General features: G+C 41.4%; 1 protein-coding gene across 1 annotated transcript in view; it reads left to right on the forward strand.

Moving 5' to 3' along the window:
- fbxl2 (F-box and leucine-rich repeat protein 2) overlaps positions 1-20868 on the forward strand; it is a 182195-nt gene that overhangs the window by 137486 nt on the left and 23841 nt on the right. Inside the window, exon 12 of the mRNA XM_060824199.1 lies at positions 1894-1938. Coding sequence (XP_060680182.1) covers positions 1894-1938 — 45 coding nt within the window. The remainder of the gene's footprint in view (positions 1-1893; positions 1939-20868) is intronic.

Below are 20868 nucleotides of genomic sequence, written 5' to 3' on the forward strand. Positions count from 1 at the left end.
CAGGTGAAAATTACATTATAGTGAGATTCAAATATAAGGATGAGAGTTGAAATTAAGGCTGAGAGAATTTTGAGCCAATGTAAATCAAAATGTGTTGAAGAACAAGTGGAACTTGCTGTTAGGTATTTTACAGGCAGATCTTTGGATGAGTTGAGATTTATGTAGGATCAATGCTGGGAGACCACTGGACTTGTTAATTCTGGATGACTAAGTCTTTGAATAACTGAGCTGGAGGTGAAAGCAGAAGATATTGCAGTGGAATTAGGCAGTATTCATGAGCGAGAATTGGTTTGAATCTGTCACTGAAGTTATTAACAGCTTGAGTTGTGCCTAAGGCCAGTGGCCAAGAGGGTTGGAATCAGTGTTAAGGATATAGATACTTGAAAGCAGCCTTGACCCCAAAGTATATTTTAATGAAAAGTGCATTGTGGTTGCAATTGGAAAACAGCAGTCACGGCCAGTTGCATACTACCATCAAAGGCTACTTCTGTCCTCTTTTGTGCTGTACATTCAACATTGTTATGACTGAGTACAGAGATTTCTCCTAAATCTGTTGGTTTTGTTAGTGATTATCTTTGTTTGTGACCTTGAGGTTTGGACTTCGTCAAATTTGGAAATAATTCTGTGCATTACCTATCTTAACATTTGTAATTTTTAAAAACATCTATTACATTGCTCATTATTTTTTTTAATCCCCTGGATAAAAGAGCTCAGGCCGATTTTAGCTTCTTTTCATGAGTTTATCCTCTTTATTCTGCTGTTGTCCTTGTTTCATTTGATTTATAACTGTCACAAGTACAGTTGTACAAGTAATAGAACAGAATACAGAATATAGTGTTACAGCTACAGAGAAAGTGCAGAGAAAGGTCTACTCTGAGAGATCTGATCATAAGTCTGACTGGGTGGGTGGAAGAAGCTGTTCTCTAATCTGTTGGTACATGTATTCAAATGTTTGAATCCTCTGCCTGATGGAAGAGATCAGTAGAGAATATAACCAGGGTGGGAGGGGTCTTTGATTATGTTGGCTGCTTTCCTGGGGCAGTTGAAAGTGTAGACTGAATCAATAGCAGGAATGCTTTATTCGTGATGAACTGGACTGCATTCACAACTCTAATTTTTTGCATTCTTGAGTAGAGCAGGTGCCATACCAAGTTGTGATGCAATCAGATAGGATGCTTTCTATGGTGGGTTTATAAGAATTAGTAAGAATCATTTGTGGACGTGCCGAATTTGCTCAATCTTCTGAGGAAGTCGAGGATTTGGCGTGCTTTCTTGACTGCGGCATCTTAAAGCAACAGTGCCTCTTATGTTCTTTATCTAATACAAAGAATGAAGCAGCTCAAGCAGGCAGCTCGCTACCTTATTGAATGTAACTAGGGATGAGCAATAAATGCTGGCCCAGTTAGCGAAGTCCCTTTCATATGCAGAATAAAAAGAGAACCAGGACCATTCATAGAACTGAAAAGTGTGATCTATTAAAGGCTCTGTTTAATGTAACTTCTCTTTTAAATTCAGCCACTTAACGAATGCACCTCTTGGGTCTTGGCTCTTTTTTTTTAACTGGCCTTACTAACTTGTCAATATGCAGTCAGTTCTTGTGTAACCCCACTTAACAGAAAAATCATGCTTTAGAATCAATGCTTAATGTGTTGGTCAACATGTTTTAAAACTTCCTAATGCGCGCATAGCGTCCCAAATTCGTCAATCACGTTAGTGAATTTGCGTTGCCGAAATGCGATTTATTGCCACATACAGGTCGTTCTGCGATATGATTTAGTTGAACAATAAGTGTACATGCAACATTTTCTTTTCTTTAAATTTGCTAAGATCTGTATAGTTTAGAAAATGCATAATTTGCTATTACCAAAATTTTGTCTTTTAATTTTGGTTTAGAATTGTCATGAACTTGAAAAAATGGATCTAGAAGAGTGTATTCTGGTAAGAATTTCTTTTGAGTTGGATATTTCATTTGTATCTGATTGCATTTAAGCTCTCATTTATAGCAAATATCCTATGTAGCTATTCAAAACTGTAAGCAAAGTTTTGTTGTAGTTTGTGGAAGATGATACTGGGTGGCAATAAGGATTACATTTTGTCCTTTAACCTGTGGTATATAATTTTCTACTGTTTTTAACCTAATTCCTCTAGATGTTGTCCATGTATATAGGTTTTCCCAATTTACGACTGAAGAAATCCATTCTGTTTAGAGATTTTTTGGAAGAGAATTTGAGAAACCCTATGGTTGTCCTTTACTGTTTAAACTTGACAGTTGTTCATATTGTGGGTGAGTAGCTATGCTTCATTCCATAGCATTGCTGTCTGCCTGACTGTTTTCAATGAATAGTCACGTTACCAAAAAAACTAAATCAAATCAGAAAACTGAGCTGGGAGAACTGGCCACACCTTTTTCATGGTACAAGTATGATTTTTTTTTAAAAAGCTTGAAAGCCTGATGCCTGAGACAGTATCCATTAGCTATCATCAAGCTGGCCCTAAAACCCTTCAAACTTCGACTTTTCAGAGTCGTGTTTTTTAGGAGCTCTGTGGGGGGCAAATAAAAAGCCAAGGGTAACATAACATTGGTAAAGGAGCAGCATCATCACACCTACCCCCTTTTAAAAAAAAATCATCAATATCCAAAGATTCCTTCATTTTAATACCCCTTAGTCTTAAACTGTTAGTACTCTACAACACCCATGTACATTACATTGACAGTAATCATGCAATCATGCACTATTACATTTTGTTTCAGTCTGTTTTACTCCTGCCACCGAATGCCTCCATTTCTCATTCAAGTCTTGACAAAACGTTGGCAGTCACGTTTTCTTATTCTGCCACGTGCACAATTTTCAAATTGAATGGCTGTAACGACAAGCTCCATCTCAACAGTCTGGCATTTTTGTCCTTAAATTTCTCCATAAACTTCAATGGGTTATGGCCAGTGTCATATGTTACTGGTAACATAAACATTGAAATGTTGTAACACCAATACCAAGCTCAAAGTCTCTTTCTCAACTGTTGAATATTTCTGCTGATGAATGTTCAGTTTTCTGGAGAAAAACCCGATAGATCTTTCTGTCTTATTGTCGTATTTCTATAAGGGCACAGCACCGACATCCACATCATTTGCATCGCTTGCCACCTTGAATGGATTTGCGTGATTAGATGTGGCTAATATTGGAGCAGTGTTTAACACCGCTTTCAGGCTGTCAAATGCCTTCTGACAGTCCACTGAAACTACTTGCCTTTCTTTTGCAACTCAGTGAGTGAAGCAGCCATACTGCTAAAATTTGGTACGAGGGGGGATCTAAGATGGCGACGATCTCAGAAGATCACACTGCAGAGCTTTGCATCGCAGCAGGAGCAGGACGGTCCTTTAACCCGCCCAACCCAGGTCATCAGGATTTCTTGGGGCGATGGAAAGATTGTGGAGCCCCAAGAAACATTTTAAAAATTGACTCCCCTGTATTTTCAACTATCCAGAAATGCCTAAAAAGGGAAGGAGGAGCATCCGAGGCCGGGTCTGCAGCTCAGCTTGCTGCAGCCTCGGAGCTGATTACCCTCAGGACCTGGTGAACCAGCTCTCGAAATCTCGCGAGATGCTGGGAAAACGGATTGAAGAGAAGCTGGCTCCAGTCCCCCTCATGCTGCAGAAGCATCAGCAGAAAGTGGGAGACCTGGAGAAGAGGACAGATAAGGTGGAGCACAGGGTCACAGTGGTGAAAGCTGATGCCAGTACATTCAAGGATGAGATCCAAGCCCTGAAGAGGCAGGTTCGTAATTTGCGTGACCAAGTGGATGATCTTGAAAACAGGAGCAGGAGAAAAAACATTCGGATCATCGGTCTGCCTGAGGGTAAGGAAGGTGAGCAGCCTGCGGAATTTGTTGAAGATTGGCTTCCGAAATTCCTTGACTAGGAGGCTGGCATGAGAGGATTGAAGACAGAGAGGGCCCACCGGGTTGCAGCATGGAGGTCGGGTCTGGGTCGATTCCCTCGTCCTTTCCTGGTGTGTTTCCATCATTACTGGGATAAGGAGAGAGTCATGGAGGCTTTCAGATTCCAGGGGAAGGATCCAAAGGCCCTAATTTACGAGGGATCTAAGATCATATTTTTTCAGGACTTTTCAGTGGCGGTGATCCAGAAGTGAAAATCATAAGATGGTGTCAAGACAAGACTGAAGGAGCTTGGGATTCAGTACTCAGATATCTGGCAGTGCTTTGGATCACCTTAGGTGGATCCATGCATCTCTTTGACACACCGGAGAAGGCAAGAGATTTGTGGACAAACTAACCTAATTTAAACAACTGTAGTATGTATAAATATTGTTGCTTGAGTACGTGTTTATCATTCTGCAAAAGAAATGGAGGAAATCCGGTTGGAGCTTTGTTTTTTTCCCCTTTTATTTTCCTCAATTGATGATAATTTGGTTCAAACTATGGCGGTGGTTAAGGTGTACATTTTAAATTTCTAAGTTAGGACTTACCCCACCCATCCTTTGGTATTTATTCCCCCTTTTTTTTAATAAAAGAATGTTTTTTATTCATATTGATATTCTGTGTGGTGTTTATTCTTTTAGCTTGTGCTTGCGATGCGGCTCTTGCTGGCAGAAGTGAAGGTTGAGACGGTTAGATGCCTATTTATGGGCAGTTTGGGACAGGTAGTTGCCCCCTCCGGGTAGGGGGTGAGTTCCCCTACTCAGCGCTATTGGTGCTTTTATATTTTGGTTTGTTTTCTGGTTTTTGTTTTTTTTTTATTAATAATTTTGTATGTTTGTTAAATGTAGTGGTTTTGGTTTATGAAGTTTTTATATTTGGTGGACCAGGCAACACTAAGGCTCAGCAATTTCTGGTTCGGGTTCCTCTTCTCTGGAATTTTAAATGTAATTGCAGAAGATTAAGGCCAATGATTTGATTAAATGGTATACCTGGAATATCAAGGGAAATCAGTCACCAATTAAGAGGAAGCAGGTACTCTTGAGTCTTAGAAAGGAGAGGGTGGATATTGCTTTGTTTCAGAAGACACGTTTGGATGACAAGGAGCATCTGAAATTACAGCAGAATTGCTTTGACCAAGTTTATGTTTCATTTTAATACCAGAAGTAGAGGAGTGACTATATTCGTTAGGAAAAAAATCTCATTTAAGTTCTTGGAATGTGTTAAAGAACATATGGGAGATTTTTAATTCTTAAAGCCTTGATAAATGGGGAAGAATGATATTTTAAATGTTTATTGTCCCCCAGCTCACCTCTTAAATTCTTGGTAGATGCTTTTTCTAAACTGAAGTCTCAAGTCTCGGCACATCATTGTAGAGGGAGATTTTAACTGTCTCATGGACCCCACAGTAGGCAGGTTGCCTAAAGGTCCCTCAATACCCTCTGCACAAACTAAACATTTAGTGGGTTTGTGTGGGGAATTATGGTTGGTGGATGTCTGGAGGTGCCTCCACCCTACAGGTAGGGATTTCAAGTTTTTCTCCAATCCGCACAGATGTCACACGAGGATTGATTTTTTTCTGACCCCTGCGGTAACCCTGGATCTGGTGGCATCCTGTACGATTGGTAATATTGCCATCCCTGATCATGCTCCAGTATACCTCATGGTTAAGATTAAGGATGTTGCAGTGGATTCAAGGTACTGGCGAATGGACCCCTTTATTCTCGTGGACAGTAAGTTTGTGGAGTATTTCTTGAGGAAATTTTGGGCATTCCTAGACATCAACATAGGCTCAGTTGATAGCTCATCTGTTCTCTGGGAAACTGCCAAAGCTTATTCGAGGGGGTTAGTTATTTCATACTTCACCAGTAGGAAGCGGCAGAAGGGTGAGCAGCAGCATTGCCTTCAACCGTGCTTCAAGGAGGCCAAGAAGGCCTATTTTGACAGACCCTCATTGGTCAAACTATAGAGGATTATGGCACTGCGGTCTGCACTAAATTCTGTGCTTATGCAGAAGACAAAGGAGGAGCTGACTTTTGCAAAGCAAAGGTTATACGAGCATGGTGACAAGCCAGGCAAATACTTAGCTTGGCTGAAAATGTGTTGCTGGAAAAGTGCAGCAGGTCAGGCAGCATCCAAGGAGCAGGAGAATTGACGTTTTGGGAATGAGCCCTTCTTCAGGAATGAGGAAAGTGTGCCAAACAGGCTAAGATAAAAGGTAGGGAGGAGGGACTTAGGGGAGGGGCGTTGGAAATGCGATAGGTGGAAGGAGGCTAAGGTGAGGGTGATGGGTGGGGGTGGGGGTGGGGGTGGGGGTGGAGAGGTCAGGAAGAATATTGCAGGTTAGGAAGGTGGTGCTGAGTTCGAGGGTTGGAACTGAGACAAGGTGGGGGAAGGTGAAATGAGCAAACTGGAGAAATCTGAACTCATCTCTTGTGGTTGGAGGGTTACTAGGTTCTGCCTAGGATCCCTCCAACCACAAGGGATGAACTCCGATTTCTCCAGTTTCCTCATTTCCCCTCCCCCCCCACCTTGTCTCTGTCCCAACCCTCGAACTCAGCAGCACCTTCCTAACCTGCAATCTTCTTCCCGACCTCTCCGCCCCCACCCTCACTCCGGCCTATCACCCTCACCTTCACCTCCTTCCACCTATCGCATTTCCAACGCCCCTCCCCCAACTCCCTCCTCCCTACCTTTTATCTTAGCCTGCTTGGCACACTTTCCTCATTTCTGAAGAAGGGCTCATGCCCGAAACGTCGAATCTCCTGCTCCTTGGATGCTGCCTGACCTGCTGCGCTTTTCCAGCAACACATTTTCAGCTCTGATCTCTAGCATCTGCAGTCCTCACTTTTTCCTAAATACTTAGCATACCTTGCCAGAAAAGGAAGTGCCCCATAAACCATTACAGCGATTAGGGAAGGGTCTGGAAACCTAACATGTGATTCTAAAAAGATTAATGTGGCGTTCCAGTGATTCCAGTTATATCAGTGTGAGAATTGTGAGGAGGGGCAGGCCAAAATGGAATCCTTTTTTAGAGATCTGAGGCTCCCAGGTGTGACTCCCGAACAACAGTCCTTTCTCAATGCCCCATTATCAGAGCAAGAAGTGCAGGAATCTGAGAGGCAGCTTTCAGAGTGGAAAGGTGCCCGGTCCTGACAGACTTCCCAGTGAATTCTGTAAGGAATTTATCAGCATACTGTCAGGCCCGATGCTGAATATGTTTAATGATTCATACAGTCATGATTGTCTCCCACCATCTCTGAGAGAGGCCAATATTTCACTTATCCTTAAAAAAGGGAAGGATCTGGAAGACTGTGCTTCATACAGTCCCATCTCGCTCTTAAATGTGGACTTTAAGATCTGCTGTAAGGCACTTGCGTTAAGGCTGGAGACTGTGTTACCCTCTGTTATTAGAGGATCAGATGGGCTTCATAAAGGGTCGCAGATCCTCTAATAATGTTAGGAGGCTGCTTAATGTAATTCAAGCATGCCAACAGCAATCAATACAGGGATTGGTGATTTCTTTAGATGCAAAGAAGGCATTTGACCGGGTTGAGTGGCCGTACCTTTTCTATACTCGAAACCGCAGGCCAGGCAGCATTCGAGGAGCAGGAGAATCGACGTTTCGGGCATAAGCCCGTCAAGAATGAGGCTGGCGTGCCAAGCGGGCTGAGATAAAAGGTAGGGGGGAGGGAATTTGGGGGAGAGGTGCTGGGAATATGATAGGTGGAAGGAGGTGAGGGTGAGGGTGATAGGCCGGAGAGGTCAGAAAGAAGATTGTAGGTCAAGTGGGTGGTGCTCCCAATCCGGGAGTTGGGACTGAGATAAGGTGGGGGGAGGAGAAATGAGGAAGCTGGAGAAATCTACATTCATCCCGTGTGGTTGGAGGGTTCCTAGGCAGAAGATGAGGCGCACTTCCTCCAGGCATCGTGTGGCCAGGGTCTGGCGATGGAGGAGGCCAAGGACCTGCATGTCCTTGGCGGAGTGGGAGGGAGAGTTAAAGTGTTCAGCCATGGGGCAGTTGGGTTGGTTGGTGCGAGTGTCACAGAGGTGTTCCCTGAAACGTTCTGCAAGTAGGCGGCCTGTCTCTCCAATGTAGAGGGGATGACATCGGATGCCGCGGATACCGTAAATGATATGTGTGTAGGTGCAGGTGAATTTGCGACGGGAGACAGGCCGCCTACTTGCGAAATGTTTCGGAGAACACCTCTGGGACACGCGCACCAACCAACCCAACTGCCCTGTGGCTGAATACTTTAACTCTCCCTCCCACTCCTCCAAGGGCATGCAGGTCCTTGGCCTCCTCCATCGCCACACCCTGGCCACATGACGCCTGGAGGGAGAGTGCCTCGTTTTCCGCCTAGGAACCCTCCAACCACACGGGATGAATGTAGATTTCTCCAGCTTCCTCATTTCCCCTCCCCCCACCTTATCTCAGTTCCAACCCCCAGATTCAGCACCGCCCTCTTGACCTGTAATAATCTTCCTGACCTCTCCGCTCCCACTCCCTCTCCGGCCTGTCACCCTCACCCTCACCTCCTTCCACCTATCGTATTCCCAGCGCCCCTCCCCCTACCTGTTATCTCAGCCTGCTTGGCACACCAGCCTCATTCCTGAAGAAGGGCTTATGCCCGAAACGTCGATTCTCCTGCTCCTGTGATGCTGCTTAGCCTGCTGTGTTTTTCCAGCACCACTCTTCTCAACTCTGGTCTCCAGCATCTGCAGTCCTCACTTTCTCCTATACTCTCGACCGGTTTGGTCTGGGCAAAGTTTTCATAAGATGGGTAAAGGTTCTCTACAGTGTACCTCTCGCAGCGGTCATTACCAACGGGGTACAATCAAGCAAATTTAATATTTCTAGGGGCAGCCAGCAAGACTGTCCCCTTTCACCATTACTTTTTACGTGGTGATTGAACTGTTGGCAGAGGCCATTCGTGGGGATTTCAATATATCAGCTCCAGAAGTGGGGTCAAAATTACATAAAATCTCGCTGTATGCAGATGTTCTAATTTCCAGCAGTTTCAGTGCCTTGCCTGATACATATGGTCTAAATCTGACACAGAAAGAGGGGTTCTAAGGGCTAAGAGTACACACTCTGTCAGTACTTTATATCACCATTTGTGGGGTGTCACCTCAGATGAGTCTGATCGACTCTGCAAGTTGTGGGAATGAGAGTTGGGTGTTGGAGTTTCTTCAGAGGCATGGGAGGATACTTGGGAGATTGCAAGGACGATATCAATTTGCAATTGGACCCATGCTTTACAGTTGAAGATTCTCCACAGGGTCCACTTAGCCCCAGACCGTTTTGTCAAAATTTAAACCAGGGGTATTTTCAGCATGTCCCAAGTGCAAGGTCTGTATGGGTACTCTTACCCATTGTCTTTGGCCATGTGTCAGGCTTCAAACATATCGAGCGCTGTGGCAGGTGCAATGGAGAGGCTTTTAGGTGTAGTGGTGGAGAAGGACCGTCTTTCTCTCCTTTTGGGCCTACCCATTGTATTTCCTGCAGACGCACATAAGAAAAGCTTTTCAATATTCTTACGTTCTGTGCAAGGAAGAATATCTTGCTTGGTTGGATATCCGAAAAAACCCCAGGCCTGTCAGGTTGGCGGAAGATTGTTATGAAGCATATTCCCCTGGATTTTCTCTCAAATATGGTACACCACAAAACTGAGAATTTTTACAAGACATAGCAACCCTTTTTGAAATATCTGGACACAGATTTATCTGCCACACTAACAAAGGCTTTTATATAGCTGTAATGATTGTGTTTTATGAGTCCAATATCCAGGGAGGAGGAACTATGAATGTATGAGTGTTTTGTTTGGCTGGACTGAGTTATTACTATTTATTTGTTTGTTGTTAGATTATTTATTTATTTATTTATTTATTTAGTTAAATAGCTAGTTTAGGTTTTTTAATTTTATACTTCCCTATGTATGTTTATACATTCGTATAGGAGGGTGGGTTGGGGAATTTTTTTATTATTTGGGTTTAGTTTTGTCCTATTTTTGTACTGTTTTGCATTGCGTTGTTTTGTATTTGTAATATTTTAAAATCTATTTTTCTTAATAAAAATATATTATAAAAAAACATTTGTTACGAATTTGTGATAAAATCCATTCAATCCCTGGAACTGCTCTTCTAGTTTATGGTATGGGAAATCCCCAGTTATTTTTGTATTTGTATTGCATGGGGCCATTTGTCCATGTCCAATAACATGGCCTGGGAAGGTAACTTGGGCTTTGGCATATTCACTTTTAGCCAGGTTTATCACCAAGTCTGCCTCCTGAAGTCAGTTGTACAAGTCTGATACATGTTGCAAATGTCCTTCAATTTATGACTCAAAATCAACAGGTCATCTATATGTACAACACAGTTTGTCAATCCAGCAATGACCTTATTGGTTAGTCTCTGAAATATGGCTGGCGCGTTTTTCATACCAAATGGCATGACTTTAAACTGATATACAGAGGAACCTCAATTATGTGAATATCGATTATCCAGAGGAGATCTCGTGGTCCTGATAAAAACATTACATCAAAGAGGTGTTTCCAACACTGATCATGCCTTTTGTTACAATGAATAAAAAAGAACTCAACTTCCTGAAATGCTGGTGAGAACAGGCACCATATCCAAATGACTGACCTCCCACCCCCTCTCTCTCCCCCACACATTCCTTGGAGTTCTACACAGTTCTGAAACCCCCCCACCCCCAACCCCAGATTATCTCTTTAGCATTGCCCTGTACAGGGCAAAGGTGGAACTTGACAAAAAGTTGCGAGTGTGCCTGTGTGCTATTTGGAGACTCACTTCTCCCAAAGGCACCATTAATATGGGTGAACTCCATTCACTAACTCGCTTCAATTATGTTTCCTTAGAGCATACATTCAATCTCCTATTGAACCTGTGCTAACTTTAGATGGTTATACCTATGATGATGTTGCTTGTTTGGAACAGCAACTCCTATATCTACATTATGCATAATTAAGTTAGTACTGTACTTCCCAGCTTATTTCCTCATATCTCCCCATGCAGTAGTAATAACTGTTTCAGGTCATTTTGATTTTCCTCTGGAAGTTAACTCAATAATTTATTCCAATTTTTGACAATTTCCTCATTGTCCAATTTGAGAAATATCCAATTCAGAATCCTCTGAACTTAGTTCTTCATTATGTTGTAACCAATGACAAAGTCTCCTCTTGCTTTCCTTCCCTGTCAAAATACCTTTTTGAGCATATTCACATGACACCGATTTCTTTCTGACTGGAGTCCTGATCAATTAGTTCACCTTTGACTTTTCCTTTAGACTTGATAAGTCCACCAAATCTCGCTTATAAAGGTTCACGTATCACTGCAAGTCCCATCACTAGCACCTTTTTTGCCAATAGTCCTCCGAGATACATATCTCCTCATCTTTCAGCATCATGGATTGAGAGGATACTGTATCTCTTAATATTGTAACCTCTTTACCTGCTGCTCCTAGCCCATGCAAGTAAACATTACCTTCACAGGTGTATGGTTTAAGAAGATCTGGCTTTTCCTCCCTCCTGAACAAACCACCTTGTACATTTTGGGGCAGCTTTCTAGCCTCCACTGTGCTTTCTGTTTCCACTCCAACAAAATTCATTGGCTTATCCTACATGTGACTTCCCAGTGCTTTTCTTTATCCACCAACCCTGATTTCATGTGGTCTACTTTATTGCAGTGAAAACACCGGAGCTTTTTAACTTCTGTCCCCTTCAAGAGTTTCCTTTTTTTACCTTGTGGTAAGTTATCCTTGTGATCTTCAGAGATTTACCTTTCCCTTTCCACATGAGAATTTCTCTTTTCCCCAATTTCTATTGCTAACGGATTGAAATTGATTTTGGAAGCCATACTTTGATTTGTGTACCAACTCATAGTCATCAGCCATTTCAGCTGCTGGTCTTGCCATTTTATGTCTGCTCTTCCGCATGAGTTTTCACTACTTCAGGAAGTGAACTTTTGAATTCCTCCAAAATAATTATCTCTCTAAGAGCATCACAGGTTTGCTCTATTTTTAATGCCCTTATTTACCTATCAAAATTACTTTGTTTGATCCTTTTAAACTCCATGTAGGTTTGACCAGGGTCCCTCACCTTAGATTCCTGAAACGTTGTATGTAGGCTTCTGATGCAAGCTCATACGCACTTAAGATGGCTTTCTTCACTTCCTCATATGCCCCAGATACCTCCTCTGATAGTGACGTGACTACCGCACTAATTCTACACACAAGTTTTGTTTGGATCAACAAAACCCATATGGTCAAGGGCCACTGCATTAGTTTAACCGCCTTTTCAAATGTGGTGAAAAAGGCTTGTATATCCTTTTCATCAAATTTAGGCAATGCTTGATGATTAGCTTTTGCCTGAAACATCAAGTTTCCTGCTTCTGGGATGCTGCCTGACCTGCTGTGCTTTTCTAGCACCACTCTAATCTTGACAACATTGAAACACTGTCTCACCAGGCCTTTGGCTACTATGGGTTTGCTCATCCTCACTCTTTTCCTCACTAGCTTACCTTCAGCCTCCATTTCCATCTTTTTTTTTTAAGATGATTTTTTTGATGAAAGACTTATGCCCAAAACTTCAATTCTCCTGCTCCTTGGATGCTGCCTGACCAGCTGTGCTTTTCCAGCACCACTCTTTTCGTTTCTGATCACCAGCATCTGCAGTACTCTCATTCTCCTTTCCTGTCTAAGTGCCAATTTCTGAATTTCAAATTCCCTCTCCTGCTTTCTTCTCTCTGTCTCTGTCTCTGTCTCTGTCTCTGTCTCTCTCTCTCTCTCTGTCTCTGTCTCTGTCTCTCTCTCTCTCTCTGTCTCTCATTGTTATGTTCAAGCGATTTGTTTATTTTTCTCTTTCCTCTGTTTTTAATCATAATCCAAAATTTTATTTCTGCTGCCCTCTCCTTGTCTTTTGCATTTAACTCAAGCTGCTTCATTTTCAATTGAATATTAGCCATCAAAAGATTCTGGTGGTTTTTCCAGCAAACTGAAATGCTCAGCTATTGCTGTAATTATATCTCCTTTCCTCATGGAAGAAGGCAGCTCCAGCTCCAGAATGTCTGCTGATTCCAGCAGCTTGGCCTTAATCAATTTTTGCAAAATCCCCAAAGTCACTTCTTCTACCCCTTGGCATAAAAGGTAAAATCAAACACGTGGTCTTACAGGAGACATGTCAGAGAGAGAGAGAGGAGGATCAACATGGACCTGCTTCTTTGAGTCCAGCAGCTTCAAAACTGCCTGACTGCTTTCAGTGAACAAACAAGACTGCCAAAAAAACCCAAATAAAACCAGAGAAAAGCTAAGCTGGAGAAATGGCCATTTCTCTTTTGTCCAAGTGTTTTTAAAAAACTTGAAAGCATTTTGCCTGAGGCAGTATCTGTTTGCTATAAATCAAACTGGCCCTAAAACCCTTCAAATTTAGACTTTTCAGAGTCTGTGTCTTTTACGACCACTCTGGAAGAAAAGACCAATGACAGCATAACCTTGTTAAAGGAGCAGCATTATCACAAATGGGGCTAGATTAGTACAGGGTGGACAAGTTAGACCGAAGGGTCCATGCTGTATAACTCTGACTCTGGTATAGTGATAGCAGAAGAGAACTGAAAATAAAGCTGATCGCCCATACGGGCGAATACCAAATATCACTATATACCATGCCATATACTATGGAGTTATAAGTCTCTTGTACCAAAAATGTGCCAGGCAATGACTCTGTCTCATAATTTATTCTTAATCTTCATTGTCATTGTCTTTGCTGAATCCCCCACTGTCAGTATCCTGAGGGGGAGCCATAAGTGACCAGAGGCTGATGATTTTGCACTGCCCAAGTCAACTCCTAACTCCCTATATGCCATCTACTATCTATGAGGCACAAATCCGGATTGTAATCAGGTACTCTTCACTTGCCTGGATGTGTTTAGCTGCACAGCAGTCAAGTTCAAAACCATCCCGGACAGCCAAGGATGATTTGTGATTGGTGGGAAAGGGGAGATGGGGCAGATTCAGAGACGTCTAGAGAATTTAATTTGTTATGGCTCATACTAGGTGAATCTTGGCAATATTAGGGCAGTCATGTGAGCCCAGCCAACAATGAAAGAAATGGCCTATTTTTTTCATGCTCTGTGTCCTGTTTGTTTATCTGAAGATGACTAATACTCCTTCAGTCTTGGATTTCTGGACTTTTCTCCCCTGCATGTGTTGATTCCTCAGAAAACATTGCAGCTGTCACAGGTGGTAATAGTCAACCTTATCCATGTCACTCTTCATCTTGAGCCTATCGATATAAAATCCCACAGGAACTTTTTTTTTTGCAACCTGTATAAGCACTTTCCAAACATTTAATGGGGAAAGTAAGCATGCATTATATAAGGTTTGTTTCCGATAGGATATTGACAAATTTATGTAGCCACCAGAATGAGTGTTTAAACACAGTTCCATTTCCTTGGTCAATTGCCATAACTCCACAAAACCTGTGCTGCTCAATTTGGATCCAAGTTGAAAGTAATTTCAAAACACCCTTGGCATTGTTAATTGGAATAAATATCTGTCTAAATCCAATTAGGAAATTTGTGATTTATGAGCTGGTTTTGTGTTGACATCCAAAGTATCTTCATTAAATCCCAAAGTGAGTGCACTCTGAAAATGGTTTTTTTTAAACTGCACACTGTCCCAACAGACATTTCATACAGGTTAAACCTTACCAGTTTGACTCTGATAATAATTACAAGACATATTTCACATGGAAGACATACGTTGATTGGTTGCTGAGCAGATGCTATTAGAAATGGCTTTTCAACACCAGTAATTTCGGAAAAGTAAATTTCCATACTAGCACATGAAAAGTATAAATGTGGAGGCAAAGGAGTGTGAGCTGATTTGTGGGTAAAAGTGAAGAATTGTTGCTGTGTATGAATCTTCAATTTATAGTTAATAGTACAAGAGTAAGGTTATTATATTTTTCAGATGCTTTACTTTAATGTATTACAGTGCAGATTGGCCAAGTGGACACATCTTGTAACCTAAGCAAGCCCATGCACAGCTGCACAAGCTTCAGTTCAGAGTTTCAATTTAAAAATGGCCAAAGCCACACTGAGTTGCAGTCATGAAGCTGAAAGTTATGTGGGTAGCACATTTAGAAGTGTGGACACCCATGCACGTTAGGGGCAAGAGGCAGATAGAGAATAGGTGACTGCCAGGCAGTCCAAAAAAAAAGGCAAGCACTGCAGGAATTCCCAGATATCATGCTCACTAACTGCATTTTTGTTCTGGATATTGGTGAGAGTAATGGATCATTGGAGGTTGCAGCAAGAGCCAGGACTTCAACACTTTGGGAGGCCTAGCTGTATGTGTGCGTATAGATTTAGGAAGTCAAGGAAAATGAATGAGTGGCTGGAAATATGCTGCAGGAAGGAAGTGCTTTAGATTTTAGGGACACTGGACACTGGGTGATTTGTCCTGTCCAAGCCAGATAGATAGGCTGTATCCTAACAGAGCTGGGACTAAATTCCTTCAGACCATTACCTGGTACTGTTGGGGAGAGTTAAAGTAGCTCATCATCCTAGTGTTGGAGCCAGGAGAGACTATTAGAAAGTAGAACCCATGTGCATGAAATGCTGGGAGAAACAGGTCGTGCTGAAGTAGTAATTGTGGTAAGTTAATAGGTGGAGTTGGAGTAGCAAAGAAAACCAAAGCGGTCTAAACTGGAGTTACACTACATGTATATGACAGCATTGAGAATTGCTAATGAGACTGTGGAATGATAGGCACAGATTGGCAGGTGATATTATATGACAATTACAAAGGCCTTGGCTAAGGAGAATATTGGAGTCCAGGATAGATATGGAATCCCTACAGTTTGGAAACAGGCCCTTCAGCCCAAGGAGTCCACACTGACCCTCCAAAGAGTAACCCTTCCAGACCCATTCCCCTACTCCTCTCCATTTACCCCAGATTAATACATCTACCCTGCACATCTTTGGACTGTGGGAGGAAATGGGTGTACCCGGAGAAAACCCACGTGGGCACTGGGAGAATGTGCAAACTCCACACAAACTAGTCGCCCGAGACTGGAATTGAACCTGGGTCCCTGGCGCTATGAGACAACAGTGCTAGCCACCGTGCCGCCCTGGGTCTTTCAGAAGGTTCAAGGGAAGAAAGATTTGGTTGGAACTAAGGGATAAGAAGGGTGCAATTATATTGCTTGCTTTAGTCTATTGATTCCCAACTTGTGGGAAGGAAGTAGAGGACTAAGGAAATGGCAGAGAGTGTATCAAAGCAACTTTAATGGGAGACTTCAATTACTTGCATGTAGACTGGGTTAATGGCAGTGTGGTGAGTAGTGAGAGAAAAATGTTTCATATTCTGTCCAGGAGAATTTCATATCGCAGTATGTGTCCTGTCCAACAAAGGCACTGGTAAGACCTAGTTTTTGGAAATATGGTGAAATGAGTAAATAGAGTAAAATTGTTTATCCCATAAGGTTTAGGATAACAGTAAAAAATGAAGTTGGTGAATCCAGAGTAAGAATGATGTCTGGCAGACGGTAGACTTCAATGGGGCAAGACTGAAGCTTGGTCTGATAGACAGACTGAATCCAAATTGTTGTTAGGTGGAACAGTAACTGAACAATCCCTTCAAAGAGGCAATCAGGCACAGTCAAGATATATTCGTTCAAAGGGCAGCATAGGGAAAATAATTACAGTGCACCAGGTTGATGAATGAGACAAACAAAATAAAAGTGTGCTTACAACACATGTCAGTTGGTATGCAGAACTGAGAACCAGGCTGAATATGGAAGATTTAGAAGGGAGGTGAAAAAACAAATAAGAGATGCAAAAATGGATTATGGTTAAAACAAAAGCTGGCAGCTACCATTCTATAAGCACAACAATGTGTAAAAGGATGACATTGAGAAGTTGAAGTGTGTGAGTAAATAGTATTTCATTGCAGTGAAGTATAGGGTATGAGCTGATACATGGAGAGAAAGACTGAAATAAAAGGTACTGTTCTAAATACAGTACAAGCGCAGAGGGCCTTGGGAGTGTGTGTGCGTCATCAAAAATGACTTGTCAGCTAAAGTTTCTTTTAGAAATTTTGCAGTGTCCTCCGTGTTTACAATTCTCAAAGTTTTGTATCATCTGTGCTAACTTCAAAATTGTCCCTGCCTACCAGGATCTAAATCATTGTCATTTGGATAAACTAAGGGTTCCAATATCAAGGCAATTGAAGAGAGCTGCTTTCTTTATTTTAAAAAATGGTATTCTACATGCCATTAATAGAGACAGAGTACGAGAGTTGGCACATTATTCTGAACTTGTGTAGGATAACTGGTTAGACCTCATTGTAGTATTGTGTACTGTTCTGGCTACCATACTTTAGGAAGGATGTGAATATATTGAAGAAGCTGCAGAAGGGGATGATAAGAATTGTTCCAGGAATGGGAGAGTTCAGTTTTGAGGAGAGTTTGGAGATGTTAGCACAGGTTTCCTTGGAGAGGACAAGACTGAGGGCAGATTTTGAAATTTTAGTTAGTCACTTATTGGTCACCATGTCTTCAGCTTGTAATTTTACTTGTTTGGAAATAAGTCTAAAATTTAGATCAAGGGAATAAAGTTTTAACCAATGAAATTGCATTAAATGAAATTGGTCCATTATGTTCAAGAATGGGTTTTGTTTGACTATCTGCAACTTTATGTGGATAACTTAAGAGAAAGGTCGTGAAGCAATTAATGTATGCCCTGACTGCATACTAAAAGATAATACTTTTGAAGGGAAATCTATAAATGAGGATAGGAAAGGGCACTTCAGAGATTACTACAAAAGACAGGTGGCGATGCTATTGCTAAAGATGCACTGGACGTTTGGGAGTGGAACCATGAGGGCAGATTTACCTGTAGAGGAATACCACAGTTGAGGTTTACTAGAATTGAATGTCTACAGTGGAGAAGTTGACAAATACACCAAGGATGTGTGTTGCAGTCACAGGGAATTCTGGGAGAAAGGAATGTAACACTGGCAAATTATGATGCAGAAAAAACCATAAGACATAGCAGAAATTCAGCCATTCACCCCATTGTGTCTGCTCTACCATTTAATCATGGTAGGTTGATAGATATCTCATCTCCATTCTTCTGCCTTCTCCCTGTAACCCTTGATCCCCTTGACAATCAGTAACCTATCTATCTCAGTCTTAAATACAATCAATGACCTGGCCTCCACAGCCACCTTGTAGATTCACCACTCTCTGGCTGAAGAATTTTCTCCTTATCTCCGTTCTAAAAGGTCTTCTTTTTACTCTAAGGCTGTGCCCATGGGTCCTAGTCTCTCCTACCAATGGAAATATCTTCCCAAAATCCACTTTGTCCAGGCCATTCAGTATTCTGTAAGTTTCAATTAGTTCCTCCCTCATCCTTTTAAATTCAGAGTGTAGACCCACAGTCCTCAAATGTTCCTCATATGTTAAGCTTTTCATTCTTGGGACCATTCTCATGAACCTCCTTTAAATACACTCCAGGGTCTGTTCATCCTTCCTGATATATGGAGCCCGAAACTGCACCCAATACTCCAAATGTGACCAGACCCTCCGATGTACATCCCCGATGTACATCTCTCAAAATAAATGCCATCATTGCATTTGTTTTCCTAACTACTGATTCAACCAGTAAGTTTACATTGAGATAATCCTGGACTAGAAGTCCCAAGTCTCTTTGCACTTCAGACTTCTGAATTTTCTCCCCATTTAGAAAATAGTCCATGCCTCTCTTCTTGAAAATGTGTTGCTGGTTAAAGCACAGCAGGTTAGGCAGCATCCAAGGAACAGGAAATTCGACGTTTCGGGCATAAGCCCTTCATTATTCCTGATGAAGGGCTTATGCCCGAAACGTCGAATTTCCTGTTCCTTGGATGCTGCCTAACCTGCTGTGCTTTAACCAGCAACACATTTTCAGCTGTGATCTCCAACATCTGCAGACCTCATTTTTTACCCCATGCCTCTCTTCTTACCAATGTGCATGACCTCACAGTTTCCCATGTTGTACTCCATCTGCCACTTCTTTGCCCACTCTCCTAACCTGTCCAAAACCTTCTGAAGCCTCCCTATCTCCTCAATGCTACCTGTCTGTCTCCTATCTTTGTATCATCTGTGAACTTAACCAGAATGCCCTTGATACTGAAAATCTGACAAAGATTCAAAGTTTGGCAATTGGAACAGACTAAAGTATGGTCTTGTGGAGACCAACTAAGTTGTGCAAGTGGTTCTGAAGGGGAAGCAATGCCTGAACAAAGAGTCATCTACAACGTCACCTAGAATTTTGAGAGTTGATATTAGAAAGTTAATGAACATGAAAAAAATGTTTAGACTTTTGGGTGGTATAGAGCCTTAAGGAGAACAAATTTAAGCTACACATATTTTTAAGATTGAATGGAAATGAGCTCACAGTATGACCTGGCAAATTTATATTTGATTATCTGTTGCAAATTAACTTCATATGTCATTGTTGCACCTTTTGGGGACAAACCTAATAAGGATGACTTCAGAGGGAATTTAGTCCAACTTGCTTCTGTCGACAATTAATTATAGCGCTAGTCTTCTCAAGAATAGCAACTCCACAGTCTAAACCTCGAGCTGCAGCAGGAGCATTCCGCAGGGAAGAAAGGACATGTCAGCAATTAGTGATTTGACCATTATTAACCACAATGAAGTTAACAATCAGGAGTGTATGACAGCTGCAACATGCCGTACTTTACAAATTGCCTTGGAGATGTATAATTTTTACAATACTGTGTCCAATTTTCTTGAATAATTTATTGTTGAATTTCATTTTAAAACATCACAATGTATATTTTTCATTGCAGACTTCGAAAATAGTGTTTAATTTCTTTGTTTCCTCCTGCACAATTTTGCTTTTGATGCAGGTTGCCAAATACGATTACAGACTTGAACTATTCTGAATAGATTTTACGCAGACCACATTCTTGTCATATCTATTCTACAATATTTCCAGTAATCTGGTTCCTTTTTGCTCTTTAATATCAAGTGCTTTCTAAATCACAAAATTCTTTACCTTATAATTAAATTATAATCTTGTAATGCTTATTTAAAGGCAGTTCAGATATGTATCAACTATTTGTTTAATGTGCGGTCAACTTTAAAATGTGTCATCGAAAGTGATGTCAAATGTATTGTTTGACAAAGCCTGCCCTTTCTTGCATTTAAATAAAACTCTCATTGTTACTTGAATAAAAGCAGAGAAAGAATCCTGCTGGTCTGATCAATACTAAGTTCTCAACGTACGTAACACATGTTATCTGATCATTTGTATAAGTGCTGCTTATGAACCTTGCTGTGCAAAATGATTGATAACTTTCTGTACAATTATGACTACGTTTGAAAATTACTTGATTGATTGGTTGTGAGGCACTTTGAATGCAGTCAGAGGAAACGAGACCATATTAATACATAGAGAAAGTCATTTTATCTGCTGCTATTCATACATTATAACGTTTATGCTAGAAGGCTATTTTAATCCAGTAAGTGTGCAAACACTTGTTTTCCCCCAAATTACATCATATTGAGCCTTTTAATGTAACAAAATAAAAAGAGACTTTATAGAGACATTCTAAATCCAAATACCTCACTGAGTTGCATTAGGAAATGTTAGGGTTGTTGAACAAAATGCTTGGCCAAAGAATTAAGTTTTAAGGAAGTGGTTTAAAGGTGGGACAGAGATAGAAGTGCCAGAGGTTAAGGAGAGTAGCGATTCGCTGATCGCTTCACAACCATGCCCTTGTACATTCACAGCCTTACTACTTGGTTTATTAATTTTGTATCAAACATTATTTCTTTACAACCATGTTTTAATTTTTCCAAAATTTATAAGGAAGAAACTTAATCAATTGATTAAATGTTT

The sequence above is a fragment of the Hemiscyllium ocellatum genome, chromosome 4 (genome assembly GCF_020745735.1).
Source record: "Hemiscyllium ocellatum isolate sHemOce1 chromosome 4, sHemOce1.pat.X.cur, whole genome shotgun sequence".
Lineage (NCBI taxonomy): Eukaryota > Metazoa > Chordata > Chondrichthyes > Orectolobiformes > Hemiscylliidae > Hemiscyllium > Hemiscyllium ocellatum.